The 21196-nt window shown below is 37.4% G+C and overlaps 1 protein-coding gene across 2 annotated transcripts in view; it reads left to right on the plus strand.

Annotated features, from left to right (window-relative positions):
• Nucleotides 1-21196, plus strand: part of LOC102237581 (glutamate receptor ionotropic, NMDA 2C-like) — a 61990-nt gene extending 40794 nt beyond the window's left edge. Inside the window, exons 9-16 of one of the 2 annotated variants that reach the window (XM_023341426.1) lie at nucleotides 3143-3308; nucleotides 4541-4694; nucleotides 5067-5192; nucleotides 6931-7160; nucleotides 9801-9961; nucleotides 10598-10785; nucleotides 15027-15259; nucleotides 16250-21196. In XM_023341426.1, the coding sequence (XP_023197194.1) occupies nucleotides 3143-3308; nucleotides 4541-4694; nucleotides 5067-5192; nucleotides 6931-7160; nucleotides 9801-9961; nucleotides 10598-10785; nucleotides 15027-15259; nucleotides 16250-17791 (2800 nt within the window). In that variant the 3' untranslated portion in view covers nucleotides 17792-21196. The remainder of the gene's footprint in view (nucleotides 1-3142; nucleotides 3309-4540; nucleotides 4695-5066; nucleotides 5193-6930; nucleotides 7161-9800; nucleotides 9962-10597; nucleotides 10786-15026; nucleotides 15260-16249) is intronic. The other variant, XM_014471607.2, reaches the window with a different exon arrangement.

Consider the following 21196-nt stretch of genomic DNA (forward strand, 5'->3'; position numbering starts at 1 on the left):
CAAGTTGAGGTGTGCACTTCTATTGGTCCATCCCAACAACTCGATTTCATTCTTTTTTGTTTAAGCCATTTTGTCATGGATTTACTATTGTGCTTTAGATCATTATCCTATTTTATGACTATGACTTTTCTGTGATTGCAACATTTTTGCTTGCAGTTTTCTTCTTAGTTGCATCATTCATGTGTTCTCAGCTCATTTTACTGATTGCTCTACCATTGCAACTGGTGACCACTGTAGTTTTATGACCTAAGCCTGCTTTTCAAACCTAGCATCTCCATTACTGTAAACCCCACCTGCATTTATTGGTCTTCATGATCTTGTTTGTTCTCTAATGTTCTCTAACACACCTTAAGAGAAGAGTTAGATTTATACTGAGAATAAATGACACATGGATGGACTTTCTTCACTTATCTGGTGACTTCTGAGGGCATTTATTTCAGGTTAGCTTAGTAAAAGACGCTGCATCGATTAGAGGGGTGTTGCCCATCTCCAGCAGTCATTTGAGTGGAAAAGACTCCAGCAGCCGTTTGGCAAGACGTGGGACAAAGATTATAAATTAATATTAAAGAACATTTTGTTTTTGCTATTATTCCAGTTAGTGTTTTTCAACAGCTATAACTGTAACAGTTATAAAAAATGTTTTTATCATTGATTCTTTCAGACATGTTGGAAAAACAGATCATATTTGAAGCATATTCTACTTATTTATGCATCACAACTTCTAGTGCTGCATAGCTTGTATACTATAACATATTTTTAAAAAGTACTGGTAATCTTCCCCACTTCTGCGTGGTATTCCATTTTTGTTGATATATTTCAGGCTTTAAAAAGAACATTAGAAAATCAAATCTTTGCTTTCTGAAGTATACATAATAGATATTAAATTTTTTGAACCTCATGCAAATATAACACCTAAAGATTCTTTTAAAAAAAAGACAAAAACTGTGTACAGCTGTTCCTGCTATGATTAATTTAGATGTGATTTTCTCTGAAAGCCACACAGCTAGTTTTCTTGAGAGAAAAAAAACTTTGTTTTCTCAACATAACAATCTGATAAAAGTGTGAAAATAGGTGGCTCTCGTGTTTACATCCAGTTTCATCATTCAGTATCACAGCTATGATTCTGCTTGTTGAAGATGGATGTTCCTACATGTGACATTTTCATCTTGAGTCAGCCAGCATCCAGGACAAACATGGGCTCTTTTTAGTTTTCTTGTCCTATAAAAATGATTTAGTTGTCATGTAGATCACAATTAAAAACTTTTGATTTAAAAGAACAGTTTTATCGTAATGAGATTTTGAGCTCGGAATAAGTAGTAGTCAGAAAGGAAGTTTAATCAAATACAATCTAATTTAGTCTATTTATAATGTTGCATTAATTTCTGGCCTTTATTCAAACTGATTTAAGAAGTTTTCTTTCTAAAGAAACTGGGACCAGAAAATGGCCCTGGCATTTTTGGCTATAGTGGCTCAATGTGATTATTTATATAATATGCAAAGCCGCATGACATATCAGGATATTTGTGTGCACAATGTACTTTTCACTCAAATGTAGGAATAATGTCTAGTTGTAAGTGCACTTTCTATCAATATTCAAAGATTATTGACTTAAAACAAGTTCCTGTATCTTGCAGAAAAGTTGCTTGTAAATCAGTTTTGTCTTATTTCGAGTGCACCAAGATATTTGCACCAGTAACTAAGACATAAATACTTGGCAAGATTTTGTGTTTTTGCAGTGAAGTCCACACATTAAATTCACAATAAAAAGCAATTTCACTTTCTTTTTTGTAATGAAAGCAGTTATCAGTTAAATTAGAAACATTAGGTTCTTGATTATGTGAGGAAAATAGTTGCTGTGATGATCTGTGGCTCAGGGACTGGACTAACTTCACCCTGTTTTACTTTTCAGTTTCTCCCCAGAAGTAATAAACTCATCTCTTGCTTCATCTTCTCCTCTTGTCCTCTTTTCCTCTTGCCCTCCTTTCCCACCAAACGGAGCCGCTGCCCTGTCAGACAAGTAACACCCAGTACTTGTCCGGGTGTTCATCATGTGTGACTTGTCAGCTGTTTACCCTTTCCATTCCTATTTCTTGGTCCAGCTGCCTCATGCACTCCTCCGCACTGTGCCAGTTTCTATGCATTTTTTTTTTTTGTATTATTCCGGCGACCACACACTGCAACATAAACACATAACTGTTACAAATTCCCAGATGGAAGTGAGCTGCATGTGAACATGTGTTTATGCGTTAGCGGCCCAGTTTCAGACTGTTTGTGAGGAGAATGGCAATCAGAGTGTGGTTAATGATGACAGGTGGCCGGCTCCTACAACAGTTAATTAACGCTCTAATTTTCTGAGTTAGTCTCATGAAGGAAGCAAATCCTTGTGAAGCTATGTTGTCCACAATAAACATTCTGGAAAACAATCAACAATAATCTTAATTGCTCACTTGACTTTTTTTTTTGTTTATGCATGGCTCATTTATTCCACCGACAGGTTGTCTTTATCATTTTTCAACGCTTATGTTTACTTGCTGACATGTTGAATGGATCCTTCAGTTAATAAGGACACAAACACACAGCCCCTAATAGATTTTTGGCAGGAATTGTAGCTGCTGTTTCTTCTGTTGACCTAAATTCCCATCTAATTTAGAAATAAACATTTTCTCTATGTGTTTGATTACATTTTGCCTATATTTACGAGGACTTTCTCGTCTTATTTTTCACCTCAGTAAGTAGCAAGGTTACACAGAAAAAGCTGGAAAAACAACAGACCATAATAGATGTTGATTGGAGGCCATCGGAGTCACGCAACCCTTCACCAAGGCCTCCGTGGGACTGTGTGAAAGTGGATTTGTGCAGCTTTTTTGGCATCCCTTCCAAGTCTTTGAAATACTCCTTTTAACCGCCATTGATTTTAGCTAATGAACCTTAGCGCTCCTGTCCTTCACTTTGCTGCAGCTGACAATGGGTGCTGTCAGCATGAGAGTCTGGAAGTATTTAGCACTCACTCTGCGAAACGAGTACAACAGCTTTGATGCCTTAAGCCAAATATAGCAACAGAGAGAGTCTTTGATTATCAGATTAGAAAATGTAAAAATATGTCTGACAGCATTTTTTCTTTATTTTACTGTTTTTCTAAAAGCAGTGTCCAATCCGAGTCCTACACCAAACTGTGCTGCAAAGGTTTCTGCATAGATATCCTCAAGAAGCTATCCAAAACAATCAAGTTCTCCTTCGATCTCTACCTGGTCACCAACGGAAAGCACGGCAAACTGGTGCATGGGATTTGGAATGGGATGATTGGAGAGGTAAGTCTGAATGCTGACGCAGTTTTACACTAACGGGTTAGTGAACGGTGTTTTAAAAGGTCCCTCCAAAGACTTAAAATTGTTCCTTGATATGTATTGATCAAAAATGTTCATCGGTTATCCAGTATCTGCAACCTGCAGCTTTAGAACCACAAATGGCTTTTCATATCTTCCGTTGTGACTCCAAATAACTTTAACTAAAAATGCTAAAAAAAAAAAAAAAAGAGCAGAAGAAAGGTAATTTAAATAATACAAGCTTTTGCACTACTCCCCAAAGCATCTTCATGCAATATATTTTTAACATTTTCACAAAGAATGACACTAAATATGAAAGGAGTGTAATTTTCATGAAGTATTTCTTCAAACAGTAGGTTACCAAGCTTTTCCATTTCTGATATTATTTTTGTTTAAAAAAATAATAATAATAAATGAAAGTCCCATTAAGAAAATGTAATAAACTTATATAAAAAAATCTGTAATTTAGAAATCTAAGCAACTTTCCAATGGGGAATAATATGATAATAATGATGATAATATTTACAAAATTTCTAACCTTAATTTAATTTTAAAAACACGTCATCACTTTTGCTTCAATTATATAAAGCTTTCATTGTTCGTCTGTGTTCATCCCAGTTGCCGTGACACATAAAGTAAAAAGGTTCTGACTATAATGCTACATGACTCACTGAGACCGAATAAATCTCTCTTCAGTTTAGAGACTGTGTACCTGCCAAACTACATCAAACTGAGCACCAGCCAAATGTAAAACATTCTGAACAGATGTTCTGCAGCGAAGCCTTCACGCTTGTGTTTCTGTGCCCGAGGGTATTCAGCAAGTGTTACAGTATAATTGTGTTTGTGTGCAACATTTATAAAGCCACCTTGGATTTGAGCGATCTCGAGACGGAGCATTCAGCTCCTCCTTCATGCTCAAATAATGAGGCAAATATGTTTCCCTTCAGACAGCTACTTTTCAGGTGCTAACACATAATTGCACTCTAATCCTTAGTCACATGAAGAATCTATAAATTTGACTGTGCTGCATGAATGAAATTTGAGAATCGTCCTGCTACGAGATAACAAAATGACTCTTTGTCACCCCAAGCAAAGACTGGTCATAAAATTAAAATATAGTGTTTGTTTTAGGTTCAGGAAATGCAGCTGGTCAGTTTCTCTCACACTCTTCCTCCAGTGGTTTTATTATGCTTTCTTTGGCTGTTTTTCCTCATCAGGTTTTCTACAGGCGTGCTGACATGGCCATCGGCTCTCTTACTATCAACGAGGAGCGCTCTGAAATCATTGACTTCTCTGTACCGTTTGTGGAGACGGGAATAAGTGTCATGGTAGCGCGTAGCAATGGCACGGTATCGCCGTCTGCCTTTCTTGGTGAGAAATAGGTCTTCAACGTTTGTTTTGCATACTCCCCTGTTAACACCATCTTTCTAAGTCTTTTTTTCAAGGATGGCTTAGTTACACTTGTTCTGTCTCTACAAGCCTTTCGGGAAACTTCCCATTAAGCTTTTATCCCACCTGTAACTGCAATCTAGAACTAAATCCCCTTGCATACCAGCCAATCACCTAAACAGCCTTTCCAACTGTGTACAACATAAAGTATCCTAGATCCTTTACATAATGTTCATTGTTTTGCACTACTGGCTTCAAAAAGCAACATGAGTAGCTTGGATTTTAGCAATCTCTTATTTAGTTCTTGTTTGAAAATCAAAGTGTGTGGTTTTACTTTATTTTCTTTTCTCTTAGAGCCCTACAGTCCAGCAGTTTGGGTCATGATGTTTGTGATGTGCCTGACCGTCGTGGCTGTGACTGTGTTTGTGTTTGAATATTTCAGCCCAGTGGGCTACAACCGCAGTCTGGTAAGCGCCAAAGGTGAGTTGCATTTATTTATTATTTTAGTTTCACGTGTACAGTGCCTTCGAAGAGAATAAAAGGCAACCTTTTTGCATTTTTGTTGTTATAGAATCGCAATAAAACATTTTTTTCCACAAATAAAGGCCTTGACAGAAGCCTGCGACTTTTGTATGATCAGTCGAATATTCAATACTTTGTAGAATCACTTTTTTGTGTATGTCTTGTGTTTTTCCCCTACAAATAAAACATAGGAAGTTGTATTTCCATTTGTGTAAAACATAAAAACAAATGCAGTAGTGTGTCTTCTGAACACCCAGAATGGACCGATAATAGGTCCTAATAATGATTGACATGTTAATGCACTCCATAATTACCGTACATTACAGACTAAGCAACACATGCTGCTGTTCTTCCTGCGTTATAGACCACTCTGGGTTGGTCCATCGTACAAAAATTCCCTCAAAATATATTGAAATTAAGGGCTTCAATATCAAAAATATTAGCAGGTTTCAAAGAGTGTGAATAGTTTTACAAGATGGATGAATAATAGAAAAGCAAGTTTTCATGATAAAATCCCAATAATGTCTTCTATTATCCCTCTCTCATGGGTTTACATTTTGCTACTTATATACATTGTTCTAAAAATACCCATCAAATACCTCAAAGCTTCTCAGTTTCCATCACACCACGTATGACACAGTAAGCCTAAGTGCAGTCTGCATGTCCTGCAAAGGGTAGAGTTCCCAAACAAGATTTTTGTGAGAGAGCCAATCAATCCCAGAATGCAGCACTGGCAGACCATGCCCGTATCCAGGTCCGAAAGGTCATTTCCTTGTTTCAATTAGCAATCTTGGCTGCACTAATTGAACTGTGATTGATGAAGGTGGTAACCTCTGTTGCTGTGCTTGAACAACAGTGGCAACACTGAAAATGGGCTGAGGCAGTGAAATTCCTCTCTTGTGTGGGGTTTTAAACAAGGGCATAGAAAGGTTCAGGATTACTTACACAGTGCAGTGGACAACAATGATGAGGGAAAGTAACTAAAATATAATGTTATCACTTCTACAATGAATCATTGTAAAAATTGCCAGTTGCACTTAAGGATTCAGTGGAATATACACAATGTGAATTTTTTTTAAGGTCTTTTAGGTATGATTTGCTCAGGTTCTTTTCTTGAATGTATATTTTAAAATACATGCGGTGTTTCGTGTCACAAAATCAAATTTTTAATTGTTGAGAAACAATTAAAAATGTTGTTGAGAATGCATAAAAAGGAGCCTACCGACAATAATTTAATTTTATCTTACTTATGGGGTTAATTTTCTTTCATTTTATCCAAAAGCAAACATTGATCATCTTCAAATGGAAACTGCTGCAGCTTTAAACCTCAACTACAACACTTGTGGCTTGTGTTTCATTGTTTCCCCATTAATTAGCTGCTACTTAACTTGACATATTTAGTTAAATGTTTTGCACTGTCAAGGGCTTTAATGTTATTTGAATTTACTAAAACAAATCCACTTTCAGATCAATTGAGAAATTAATAAGTCTCAGAATTAAAAACCCTTATACAGACTTTTTTTCTGAACTATTTGAATTTATGTCAAGTATTTTTGAGTCTGTTTTCACAATGTTTATTATATTTATATTTTAAAAATTACTCATGGTTTTCATATGAGGAACTTAAGAGAAACCTTTGTATGGACATTCCAGATTTATTATTCAAACATTGACTCTCCACAATTTCCTTCCTCAGCTCCGGGTGGGCCGACGTTCACGATAGGGAAATCAGTGTGGCTGCTATGGGGAATCGTCTTCAACAACTCCGTCCCCATTGAAAACCCCAAAGGAACCACTAGTAAAATCATGGTCCTGGTCTGGGCCTTCTTCGCTGTCATCTTCCTGGCTTCTTACACCGCCAACCTGGCTGCTTTCATGATCCAGGAACAATATATTGACACCGTGTCTGGTCTTTCTGACAAGAAGGTAAGGGACAGAACATGCAGCAGGTCAATAGTAGCAATTAGAAAGTTGGCAGTAATGCAACTGGACTGTGTTTGTAATGCTTTGAGACATAGAGTAAACATCCTGGGTTTTATCTATAGCTCATGCTGATGCATCGCTTCCTCTCCATGGTGTTTAAAATCCATTGCCTAATAGGCCATGACCACAACCGAGCCAGCGGACTCACAGAAATCCTCTGAGATGAAATCCAGCAAAAGGATTTTGTCGTGAAAGCCTCTGTCCTTTTCCTTTCAGTGGGAAGCCCAGTGGTGTGAATGACTAATCAATTACTGCCGTCTGTCAATATGGATGCTGTCTGAGTCTTAACTTGTTCTGTCAGTATTTTGGGTCTGTCCATCAATATTCCACACTATGTGGTCTCCGTCTGCAGTGTATCTCACACTGTTGGAACAAGATTGTAAAATGTCAAATGATTTTTGAAAAATAGTAAGCCAAATAGAAGAGCAAGTCTCAGACACATTCTTCATGGCTTGAATGTTTTCACACAAACATTCAACCTGGAAAAAGGTTCTAAAAGCTCTAATAAATAAAACCATACACGAATAGGTGCTATTTAAAGCCAAGATACCGCACAGCAAAGAGTTAGGTTTAGATTACATCTCACTGCTTTAAAGTACCATATAATGGATAGTTCTCTTTCCTATGTACATACATTTTTATCATCAATAAATGTGTGTGTTTTTAAGTGAATTAACAGTGTATCAGTCCTACAAACTCTGTGCTGCTGACATGTTGTTCAGCAACAAACATAATAAATTTAAATGAACTACTTATGCCTGGAAGGCATTAATATATATGTTTTTTATTAAAGATAGACTTCTTCCATAAAAAAGGAAATAACTTAAAGCTTCATATGAATAGTGCTGAGAATACCACATTTAAACCTGAACTCCACTGTGCAACAACAAATCACATAGGGTACCCACCACTACGGGTTATATAGTTTGAATAATTCACAACCCTTTATTTAGATTTGTTTAAATAACACAGGCACAATATGACAACACAAACAAAATTAATTACTAGAATTTTAGTTTAATAAGAACAATGCAATGTGGTATAGCTGCAGTACACAGAATACACATAATGTGCTGTATGTAGTGTTTAGCTATTACTAATATTTTAAGTTTAGTTTAAGTCCACATTTGATAAGGTAGAATCACAACATTTTCAAATGTCCAAGTTTGCTAAAATGACTATAAGTTATACATGATACATAATATGTTAAGACAATACTGTAGTAACATACTAAATGACACACAAATAAAACAAACACAATCCCCCAGAAAAATAAATATATAAGGAAAAATAAAACAATTAGAGAAACCAGACACCCCAAAGGTAGTTTTTCATTTGGATATTTTACAATTACCAACCATCATATTATAAAAATATTTATGAAAGATTACTTTTACTGTAATATGTTAGCACAGGGTAGTCATGAGATGGGGTAATCTAAATTCCCCAAAACAATTCTGTTTATTTTTATAAAATTTATACAACAATAAAGACATATTTTTGTACTATTTGTACAGGCAGTTTTTTCTAAATGTCAGCATAAAATGTGAGCCTCTGGTTGGTCTTCTGTGTAGTATTTTAGTTGACTCTACTGGCGTTCCATCTGAAGAGTGATTATATATATTTAACACACATGCTCACTCACAAACTCCCTGGTTGATTGGATCTATTCATTTTACTCAGCTCAAAAGGTCAGTGCAGTTACTAAGATGAATAGCTTCTTTCTGTTTACGGTCTCATTGAGTTCCAACGAACATATTCCTGCTTCACTATGCTGAACGTCATGAAACATGAACTTCAGCTGGATCAAGCCTATTCAAACAAATCCACAATGGCTGCTGTCAGGTTTAATCAAATTGAGATGAGTGAGAGCTTAACAGTCCATTTATAATGATGTGATGCTTATCCAACTGGTTTTTGATGCAAAATTAATTTTGTTCATAAAAGGAAAAAACAGTTTTTTGTTTCCCTCCCTCCATCCATCTCATCCTTTTGGTCAAGTCTTCTTTTTTTTCTTCTTATTTCATCCTCTTTCTTCGCCTCCAATTTTTCCATGTTAATTTTCTTTTTTTTCACCATCACCTCCTCTGTCTACGTTTGTCTTTCTTTTTTTTTCCCCAAACTCTTTTTTCCTGATTCATCTTATACATTTTTTTATTAAATAATTTTGGCTTACAATATTTTTTCCTGTGCTTTGCTGTCTTCTGCCATCATCCCCCTTCTCTGTCAGTTTGCTCTGCTCTGGATATTTTCCAAAAATGTGTAAAAATAGAGAGAGAAAAACTCAGGATGCACCTGATAAATGAAGATATCGTTATGTTAAACAATGACTAATATTGGTCAATACTGATGCCAACATATCATGCATCCCTAATGACAACAATACATCAGTTTTCCTCTTTACTGTTATGTGCTACGTTGTGATGGTCGAGCAACTTCAAAACCATAGACATACCTTGCAGTTTCTGGTTGTAAACTGATTACATGTGGAACAGTTAGAGACGTATGAATCCTGTTTTTTCTATTCTTTTCCTTTTCAATAATCTTCTCCTACCTCTCCCATCATCTGCTGTGTCTCTGCAGTTTCAAAAACCACAGGAGCATTATCCTCCTTTTCGCTTCGGGACAGTTCCAAATGGGAGCACAGAGAGGAACATTCGCAGCAACTATCCCGATATGCACACACACATGATGAAATATAACCAGAAGGGGGTGGAAGAAGCTCTAGAGAGCCTCAAAACTGGGTAAAGATTTGTTCGCACTATAAGCATAATTTCTGACTGAAAGCTATATTTAACTGATTCTTGTGACAGAAAAGGCATCAGATGACAAGGCAGCAATGATCATAATTTTGGTGACACAGCAGAGATTTGATGCACTTTGTATTTTACAACCTATTTTTATTTTAGGCCAGTGTGATGGCTGTATTTTTAGATGCAGTCATATCTATTGTTATTTAATTTGCTGACTATAAAAAGCACTGTCAAACACTTGATGTTATCTCATTTTGAAAAAAGCTCTCTGGATTCTGGATTCTTTGAGCCTTTCTATACGCTCACACACATAGTATATATATATATATGTACATTGGGAGAACAAGGAAGAGTATTTGAAGATCACCAAGTCAAGATGTTGCACATTTTAATGAAGCCCTACTTAAAAAGTATTTATTTCCGAGTGATTAAAAATATGCAGTCAGGCCACTTTCTTTGTAATTTTCCCCCTACAAACATGTTGTCAGCAAACTTTGCTGCAGTTTTGTAACCAACTAGGTTTTTTGGGGTTTTTTTACACTACACAACCTCAATATGTTACGAATGCATTGTACACTTTTGAAATCCATTGCATATAAGACCTATTTTTGATCTATTTTTCTGCAGGAAACTAGATGCCTTCATCTATGATGCTGCTGTCTTGAACTACATGGCGGGTAAAGATGAGGGTTGCAAACTGGTAACCATTGGCAGTGGGAAAGTGTTTGCCACCACAGGATATGGCATTGCTTTGGAAAAAGACTCCCGCTGGAAACGACCAATTGACTTGGCATTGCTACAGTTTCTTGGAGATGGTAAGCTCATTTCTAAGTAAACTACAATGACCTGGTTTATATTTTATATCTATCGAGAAATAAAACTACACCTGCAATAAAACTACACCTGCAATTCTAGACAAAATCTCAGCTCTCCCATTTTGACCATAACCGTACGGTCTCAAATAATCCAAGCACATAATTAGAAATTGTGCAGTGCTTGAATTCAAAGTCTTTGTCCAACTGACTAGCCCTTCTTATCAAGAATCACCGCCTCTTGATGAGTTGGATCTAAAGAATTATCCATCAACCAAATAGACTTTGGTGAAAGGTGCACAAAGTCTTGCCACTTCAAGACAATTCTTGACAATTTAATCTATATATTATTCATTGTACAGTCATTCCCTGGGGGGAAAATCCCTATGTCATGACAGATATATTTCTATTTCAAAGTCTCAAGCCTTGAAGAAGCTTATATATAATGAAGTAGTACAGGGGCAAAAGGACAAGTTAATATGAGGTACCATCTGTGGTGCTTCTTTTATGTGCCAAAAATGTCTTCCTTAAAATAAAGTAATGATTACTATTTTAAGTCAGGTAAAGTAACCAATTCAATTCTAAATCACAAACTTTAAATAATGTAAGCTGTAAGGTGGAGCCTCAATAAATAAAACTTGTTTGTCCAGCACTTTTCTATGCTTCATTGTACTAAACTCTAGGAAATACAGTATGTCTACCAAACTGACACCTCAAACACACTGAAACCATGTTTGAATATTGGCAGGTTGCATTATCCTGCTGAAAGAAACCACATCCAACAGCAAACACTGTCTTCATGAAAGGGTGAACATGGTCAGCAAAACTACATACCTAAGTGGTACATTTCAAAGTAACATCCACATGGAGGTTGGGACCCAAGGTTCAGTTCTGATGCTAATGTTTCTATTGTTGGTGCTTTCAGCTGTTGGGAGAGGTCAGCAAAGGATTTCTGACTGGGTTGCAGTTATGCAGCCTCATGCAAACTGTGATGCACTATCCATTAGGATACTTTTGTATTAGAACCAGTATGAAGTTCTTTAACAATTTGACATACAGTAGTTTGTGTTGTTTACTGCTATTTGTTCAATGGCTGACTTTTGATGGGAATACCCATTCTGATCTGGAGTTTGGGAAATATGCTGACTCAATTATTTGCCATCATCATTTGGTTCTTGTCAAGCTCACTCAAATCCTCACTCTTGTACATTTTCCTTCTTCTGATACATCAACTTTCAGAACAAAATATTCACTTACTGTCCCATATATCCCAACCACTAACAGATGCCTTGATTAATCAAGGTAATGATAATTAGAATCATGAAGAAGAATCATGATAATTGTCAGTGGCTGTGAAGTTATTGTTGATTGATATATAAATAATTTGGTAGTTGCCAGTTTATAAAACCACCTTAATCTAAACTCAAATGCTCAACTCCAAATAAAGCATACACATCATGTCACTATTTAAGGAAAACAAATTTAGTCGAAATGCAAAACGTTGGGGAAACCAATTACAACCCCAAAAACCTCAAATACTGTATGTACAAAATCTTTTTACATGCAAAATTGGTCTACTAGCTCTTGACCCTGTGGTAAACTGTTGATATGAATAGTTTCTCTGATATTTGACGCAAATTAGCTAAAGTCTGGTACGCAAGACTACTTAAAAATGCTCTGTCAGTTCAGATATTTCTTTTAAACTTCTGCTATGGTTAATAAAACCTACTGATACTTCTTGTGAAATGTGTTGATTTCTATTCGTTCGTGAGTTTAGGATGCACAACTCTAGTTCCTGGTTAAGGATTTATGCGTTTCTGGCATCAGTCTAGATTAATGACTGCTGGATCAGCTGCAATTTGACCTCAACTAGAAGAGTCAATATTTTAAAACAGCAGGAAATGCCCACAGTAGGACTGTCTCCTTCTTAAACATTCACAAAATCTGCAGAAACACACCAGCACACCAGCTAAGATAGCTGCTGGTTTAAAGTTAATTTCCTTTCTCCACTGAGAGCCAAATCTAAGCCTACACAACCACTGCCACATTGGGGGTCTTTTCACTAAACCTGTCCCAATGCTAAACTGGTGCTACTGCTTGCTTAGCATCTGATCTATTTCCACCACCAAAACCACCAACACTTGCTACAGAAAACTGATGATGTCTTACGACTAAGTCTTAGTTGGGTTAGAAAAAATAACAGCTAGCAAGGTAGCAAAGGCTTTTGGAGAAACCTCATCAAAACAATTCCTAAGTTAGTTTCCTATGTGATTTTAATGATAGCAAGATAGCAAGATTAAACAAGCAATTCCATGTTTTAACAATAATAAAAACTGGATTTAAACTACCACAATGTTTGTCATCTTGTTGTTGTTTGCTTTGATATCAACATCTTACTTGGTTATTGATTGCCTTGTTAAAATACTTATACCGCTTAAACTTTTTCACATTTTTGTAACATAAAATGTTTCACCCATTATGTTTTAATAGGAAAAGAAATGTAATAGAGATGCTCACAACCTGACTAGATCTGAACCACATATTAAAACTGACTAGAGCGAGACTTGACGATGAAGAAGGGGCTTTAGGTGCTTTTCTCTCAAAGAAACTATGGAAAAAAAACGTAGTTTTGCAAGAAAATGTGCATAAAAATTGCTTTTGGCAATCTCCAACCATTGATTTAAAACAAACATCCACAGTAATGAAATACTTTGAAGTACCGGGGAAGAAATTGTTATGTAAAGATATAGCGGTGCAGTAAAGAAGGGAAATCCCGTGGCTTCTTTTTAGGTTATTTCCTTTGCCCCTTGCTCCTGTGCTCTGTGACGTGTGAAAGATAAGGGCAGTTGCGGGTCCTCCGTTCAATGGGATCAAGAAATGTTCCAGATAATCCTCTGCTAAATTAACCTCTTTCTTCCGCCAACACACCTCCTACAAAGAGAGGGATAACACCAAAGCTAACTTTACTTTTTCATCCAATTCAAAGGAGCTTCAAGATCTCTGAAAGGTTTTAATTGATCTCAGTTTCAGTTTTAGAGGGGTTTGAATTGACATTTTGCAATTCTAGTGCAACACCATCTATTTTTCTAAAAAAGCATTATATTTACCTTTCAAACAAATAATATCTAAATATACTAAATATAATTTGTGACTGTTGTTTATGCCCTATTTTAGTCTTACTACCTTCATGTCATTTTCATATATTAGCACTTTTTGTGAGCTGTGCCTGAGAAATGTGATCGTGTTTGTTACAGTTTAGGATTATCTGTAGTACAACACAACAGATTGAGGACACATGCACAAAAAAACAAAAAAAACTTCCACCCTGTCCACTGTGATCAGTGACTGATCATTGAATGTACACTATGCCTGATGTTTTTGCAAATGTGATGTTACAAATGAAAACAGTTACTTACAGAAATCTTTGTACGATATTTATCTTTGTTTCTTATTTATTGCATGATCTTTAGTAGAAAATTTTGTTCTCTCAAGATAGTAAAATTTCTAATTTCCCTCAAAGAACCAGAATGTGTATTATTGGGACTTAGTGTGATAGAACAACACAAAGTACTCCATAATTTAGAAGTAGAAAAGAAATGGACAGTAGATTTTCAACGTTTTGTTTTACTATCATTTATTTGCCCAAGACACAACATGCATTGCACCACAGAGTCACCCCCAACCTGCACACAAATATCGAACACATGCTCTGGCCCCCAGGGCATGGGGAAGAGCAGCAGGAAGAAGCAGTAGAGGAAGGGCGGTTCAGCGCACCAAAGACAGGGCACCCTACCAACCCCACATCACAAACCCAGAAGCGTCCAAGCATGCCAGCAGTACACACACTCTAACACACACCCATCGGAGGGCCGGTTCACCCCTCTTCCCTCCCACCAATATTAACATCAACAGTACTAGGCCTTTCCCATCTTCTGTATAAATGTATTACACCAGCAAAACTGCTTTATTTTCTATGCTGAAGAAGAAATATTCCCATTATAGACAAACAGGAATGCAAATTCTGGATTAATACTGTTGTGTCTGGGCTAGATAAATTATTTTTGAATAAAAACTATGTTGGAATGATGTCTTCACTCCTTTGGCTTCACACATTCAATACACGTTTTATAATAGACATTAGTAACTTTCAGTCATCAGAATTTGGGATGTGCATATTCTCATCATCATCACTTTCTGAAAGTTCTGACTGTTCTTTTCCCCCCCTCTCATTTCTAATCCTTCAGGAGACACAGAACGCCTGGAGACGGTTTGGCTTTCTGGTATCTGCCAGAACGAGAAAAACGAGGTGATGAGCAGCAAGTTGGACATTGATAACATGGCTGGTGTCTTCTACATGCTTCTGGTAGCTATGGGCCTCAGTCTGCTGGTCTTCGCCTGGGAACACCTGCTGTATTGGAAGTTGCGGCACTCTCTCCACAAGTCTCATAAACTTGACTTCCTGTTGGCCATAAGCAGGGTAAGGCTTTTGTAAAAAGAAGAAAACCCCCCAAAAATCAAGAGTAGCTTATTCACTCTGTTTGTGTAGAAGTGGGTCAAGAGACCGACTAAGTAGTTAGATGGCCAGCTGTCCTACTTTAATTGAATCAGTTGCGTAACATTTTGTAGAGATATTTAAAGACTGTTTTAACAATTCTTATTTATAGAGTTATATTACATTTACAGTGTTTTTTATTCAAAGTCAGATTAATTATAGTAAGTGGGTGCATCTAATAGTAGGGTGTTAACTGGAGAACTTCAATAGTAGCCGAAGTACTCAGTCCAACACCACACATTGAAAAGCTTCTGTAATCTTGTTAATTTAGCTTTTAGATTTGGAAGCTATTGCTGTAGTTAGCCTAAATTAGTTCTTTATACGTTTATTTAAGGATGTGGCCATAAGGGCAAAGACGACTGATTGAAGGCATAACGAGAAATCTCTAATGGATGGTCTTCTTGAGTATATAATTATACCACTGTGCCGGGATTTGATCAGATTTCAAAAGAAATTGCTGTCATTAGCTCCTAATGAGCAGCTCTAACTCCAAATTAAATGTGGCCCTTTTTGGATATCTCTGCCAGCTGTAACCAGAGAAAAGTCAAGGGATTTTGTTTTTTGTCAATTCAAAATGACTTGCTTTCTGAAGCTGACTTAAGGCTTGTTTCTTTTGTGCATTTTCTGGGGCAATCCAAATGGTTTGATCAGCATTTATCTGTTCTGGGAGAATGCACAGTAAATTATTGTCTTAAACATGCCTCAGCAACAAAATGATTCATTGGAAAAATCCTGGGTTTTTTGTTAGGGGGTGACTGTTTCAGATGCACCAGTTGCTTAGAATTCTGCCTGTGAAATTATGAATTTTGGACTACTTAGCTGGTTGGTTTGAAATAATTTACATATCCTATTTACTTTGTTCTACTTCTATTTCATAACTAAAATGTTCTATGCTTGTCTTACATACCATACCAGGGTATTTACAGTTGCTTCAGAGGAGTAGAAGATCCAGGACGTTCATCTGGTTTGGCCAAACCTGATCTGACCTCCAACTATGCTCAAGCAAACATGCTAAAAATGCTTCGCACTGCCAAGGATCTGGTCTCCACTGCGAATGTTGAGAGCTCCCTGGACAATGCTACCAAGACCATAGAGCAATTGACTCGTCATGGTAGTAGTATGCCTGTTCGTGTCCCTCAAGTCACCACTGAGGCCGTTCCGGGGGGATTTGCTTATGTTGCTGAAAATCACTGCTCCATTCCTCAGGGGTCCCTCACCCCACCTCTAACTGGTATTACCTCTTTGAAACAACACAGGGGTGTAAGTAGACCAACACCACTGCGCTACACACTTCCAACTCGTTCAACATCGTGTCTGTATGACAGACCACTTCCTGTGTCCAGTTTGAGCACTCCTCACCTGCCTGTAGGGGAGATGCTCCCTCATCAGCACCCACACCACTACCAGACTACAGGGAGGGTTTATGTAGACTCCCATTCTCACTCCCCTTACATTACCTACTCAGAACTCCAGCTACCTGACATTTACACATCTCATCCAGTCTCTTTACCCCAAAACCAACATATTCAGTTGGGCCTTTCACAACCAAAAAGGAGGTCCAAGAGTTTTCAGTGTGAGAATGGAGAAGTGGAAAGGAGAAAACATGGGGATCAGGGTAAGTGTGACAAAAGTACTATCAGTCTGACTGAACTTAAAGCCAATCACCTCCAAGAGAATCATATCTCTGCCCCAAGTGTTGACAATGTTTACTCAGGAGAGGGGATGTGTCCCCGGGTGGAGAATTATAGCTCTTGGCCCCCAGAGGACCTTGTGCTGAGGGGCCGGCGGAGGCACCGCCGCCCCTCTTTTCTTAAAGCAACTTGGGGCAATGACCAAATTCATCATCTTGATGAATCACAGTCTTCTTTATCCAGCCAATCACCTTCAACCTTGCCGGACCTGTTTCCATGCATTGTTACTCCTACAACATCTGCCAAGCCTTACAATCCTGCCCATGTTCGAAATAACCTGTGCCTCCCAAGGAACCAGGCCTACCTCCATATAAGGGAGGACCAGAGGAGGCCAAATGGACGAAAGGGCCAGAGACTGCGCTACTCCCAATCCACCCACCTCCCAACATACGGAGAAGCAGTTCGAAATGGAAATGGTTTAGGGCGGGGTATGGTCCGCAGAGCCACAAGCCTGCTCAGCCGACAGTATGCACACTATCTGAACTCATACCCCGGTCTCCCTATCTATCACAGTCCACTGGACCTCCAGCATCACAGCCAGAGTTCCAGCCCAGTGTGCCAGCTGTTGGCCTGTGGTGGTGGACGATGTGGGGGACAGCGGACACTGCTGTATCAAGACAATGTGTATGGAGCTTATGGGGCCTATCAGGGACCCCAGCCTGGCTCAGAAGCCCAGATAGGGCAAGGAGGAACAGGACAGCCTGTTGGGAGTCCTTGTGTACTTCGGTCTTGGCGACGAGTTTCCAGTCTAGAATCTGAAGTCTGATTGACAACCTTACTGGATGAAAACTTTGGAGATACAGAAGATGAGAATAATAAATGTTACAACTTTGGGAAGTTTTTTGTTGTTAGATTTACAGTTATGTTGATTTTAATTGCGTCATTGTGTGGTAAAGAATAGTAATTCAGGTCAGACTCTTGAAAAAAGACTTTCACCAATCTATCCTTGATAAAGTTGTGGAAAGCTGGGTTTGACTGATTTAACTCAGTGGCTGCTTTCCCACAAAAGTGTTCATCTTTCACAGGAGACCATGTTATTGACAAATGGTTAAACTGTAACTTGAGATTTATTGCTGTGTGTGTGTTTAAATTTTTATTGTGTGGATTGTTGGAATTCAACATTGATTATTGTCTGGTAGACAAACTGTTTACATCTGGAAAGAAGCATCGGATAGGCAGCCATCACTAGTCACTAGACATCAAAGCTGTGATGTAGATGTGAAGTGTTTATTTATGACATGAGTTTCATCAGTACTGATTTTTAAAAGGCACAAAAGTACACCAGTTTTCTGAAGCAAATATAATCAGTCCAAGTCATAATGATGAGTCACAGGAAGCAGCTACTTTGTGAAAGCAGTCCGCAACAACATGATCTGCAAAACGATTGCCGGATTAGAACAGCATTGACCAGCACTAGGTGTCTTAACCCACGGATTTCATCCTCACTGTATCTAAGTGTGAGGCTTCAACAGCACACAAGCCTCACGTTGAATAAATTATGTATTCTAAGTACTATAATCGCATAGTCGAATGTGTTATTTGAGGCTGGTTAATGTAATATTCATGTATTCCACATATAAGACTTTATAATCACCCTTTTTTTCTAAACACACCTCTGGCACATAAAAAAAAATCTGTTTAAAAACTGCTGTAAGTTTATGGAAGCTTTTGGTACTACTTTATTAATAACATCAGTTAACCAGTGATCTTTTCCCCCTTTTCCACTCTTTTATATTTCCTCTTCATTCCTCTTTTTACCATCCACTCAAACTATTTATTAAAAAAATGAGGCAAGTGAAAACGATTATAGTATCTATATTACCAGGCTTCTACACCCTGTAATTATCCACAAAGACCAATTAAAGAGTCTTTTTTGATGAACATATGTGTGTCTTTTTTATAGCCTTAAGCTTCTTTTCTATGTAAAGTACATGTAAAAAAAGAAATAATTGTTTTTTTTGTTTTTTGTTTTGTCTTTTCCTCTTGGGAGGCTTTTAAAAATCTTGGTGGGATTTTTCTCTTAGAATGTTTTTCTTAAATGTCACTTCTTTCATGATAAGTTGTTTGTAGGTGGACCCAAATGTGGTAGAGAGGAAGGATTGATGTGAACGTTTAATGAAAAAGGTCATAATCAAAAACTTACAAAATCCACAGGGAGACAGAGCAGGCCATAAACACAAGAATTCAGGAACAGAAAGCCAGTATGAGAACGTATGGACACAACAGAGAGCAAGAAGAGGGTTTAAATACTGTGAGGATGCAGGAACAAAAGACCTGGGATGATTAGTTAACGGGTTACAGGTGTGAGAGAGCAGCCAGCAGACTGGAGAGAGAGAGGAAATGGTACAGTGGGCAAAGGAGAGTACACAGGATACTAGAAATGAATATAACACAAAAGAATACCTAAGGAACATAATTAAACACAGAATAACTGTACCCATAAGTAAACATAATAAACTAAAATCACTGACAAAAAACTGAAACTGAACTGAAGTAAAATAGAAATCAAAATAGAAAACACAACAATAATGGAGCTAGAGATAAGTATTATGTTGCAGCATATTAGGGTGCAAAGTCTTAAATATGTAGCCATGCCATCCTAAAAATAAGATATGGCCATATCAATTAATCACCTTTCTAAGAAAAAAATAAGGTTGCGTGTTTTAATATCTGTATGTGTAAATCTTCTTTCACATAATTTTAACACATGATGATGCAGGTCATTAGAAATATTTAACATATAAATTGAAATAAGACAAACTGAGGGGCTCCTTTGCTGTAGACTGCAAAAATGCATATATATTGTTATTGAGAATGGAGATTGTTGAGTCCTTTTGTGTGGGACTGTGTTGTCCTGGGCTTCATCTACTGGTAGGGTCACTCATGGTAAATGGCAAAAACATAGAGAGATTTTGGCAAACATAGTGATGGTAGACGAAAACAAGTGCTTGTGGACAAATTTAAACTTATGAACCCTGACTGTGCTAAGGCCAAGAAGTTATAAAATAAGTTTTTATGGATACACCACTTGTACATCAGAAAATTGAGGTTGGGTGTAATGAATTCCAGGAGGAGTTGTCTACAAGTCGTCAGAAGGAATGTACGGTACATCTCTTTTTGCATGGTGACACCTTGGGATCCCCAGACACTCATTGGAATGTCTGGGGATCATTCCAATTGCCCTTAGAATAAAGTCTTCGATAAAATAAGATGATCTTCTCATCTTTCCTGAAGTCAGTTGGTCACACAGAGTAACTGACTTTATATTGTGTTACTTTGTTCAGTTTGAGTATGCTCCTCTTTTATTACAGGAACTACTGAAGTGTCAATAGGAATAAGGACATGATAAATGGCAAAAACTCTAGTTTTGTTTGATGCTAAAGTTAAAATAAGTTGTGCTATAGACAAAAATAAGTGTGAATAATAAATGAAGAACAGTATTTGGTCACTGATCCAATACTCCTTCTCTGATCTTGTCATATGGAGGTCAGTCGCCTGCTGTATCCTTCTGAGGTCATCCTCTGACCAACACAAGCACACAACACAAACAGACCAACTTTCAATTTGATAATTATGGTAAACCTGAGAAATTTTGGGTTGGGTATGATGAGTCTTACAGATTTTTAAGCAACACCCACCTGAAGTAAATTTAGATAGACTAGGTTTTTTACCTGAAGGTGACCAGTTGCTACAGCAATTACTCTCTACCACTCTTTCTCGCTCTCTTTCTCTGTGTGTAGCGATGATGAGATAAGACTCCATTCAGGAGAGCAGATGAGTAATGTTACAGAGACCAAACATTGAGCGCTTTGATTTTTCCATTACTCTCTGCTTTGTTAGTAGAGCATTGCCTTGGACTAGACTGTAATATTGATTACATCCCCTGCTCTGCTACTGATCCCGTATTTTTAGAGTTCAAGGTAATTTGAAATCTTCTCATCCTTTAAGAATAGAAAAGAGTCCATCAACCTTCAGTCATTATTTGATAAGCTTGTGAGCACAAGAACAAAGTGTTAATTTTCCCTCAATGTGTAGCTTTGGCTTATTTTTAAGGTATTTGAAGACAAAAATCTGTCTAAAAACATGAATGAAGTATCTTCTCTTACTTAGTCACTTTGAAAATTGGTCAAACACATCCACTTTGTCATCCCTCACAATGTAGGGTACATGA

This window comes from Xiphophorus maculatus, chromosome 10 (assembly GCF_002775205.1).
Source record: "Xiphophorus maculatus strain JP 163 A chromosome 10, X_maculatus-5.0-male, whole genome shotgun sequence".
Classification (NCBI taxonomy): Eukaryota; Metazoa; Chordata; class Actinopteri; order Cyprinodontiformes; family Poeciliidae; genus Xiphophorus; species Xiphophorus maculatus.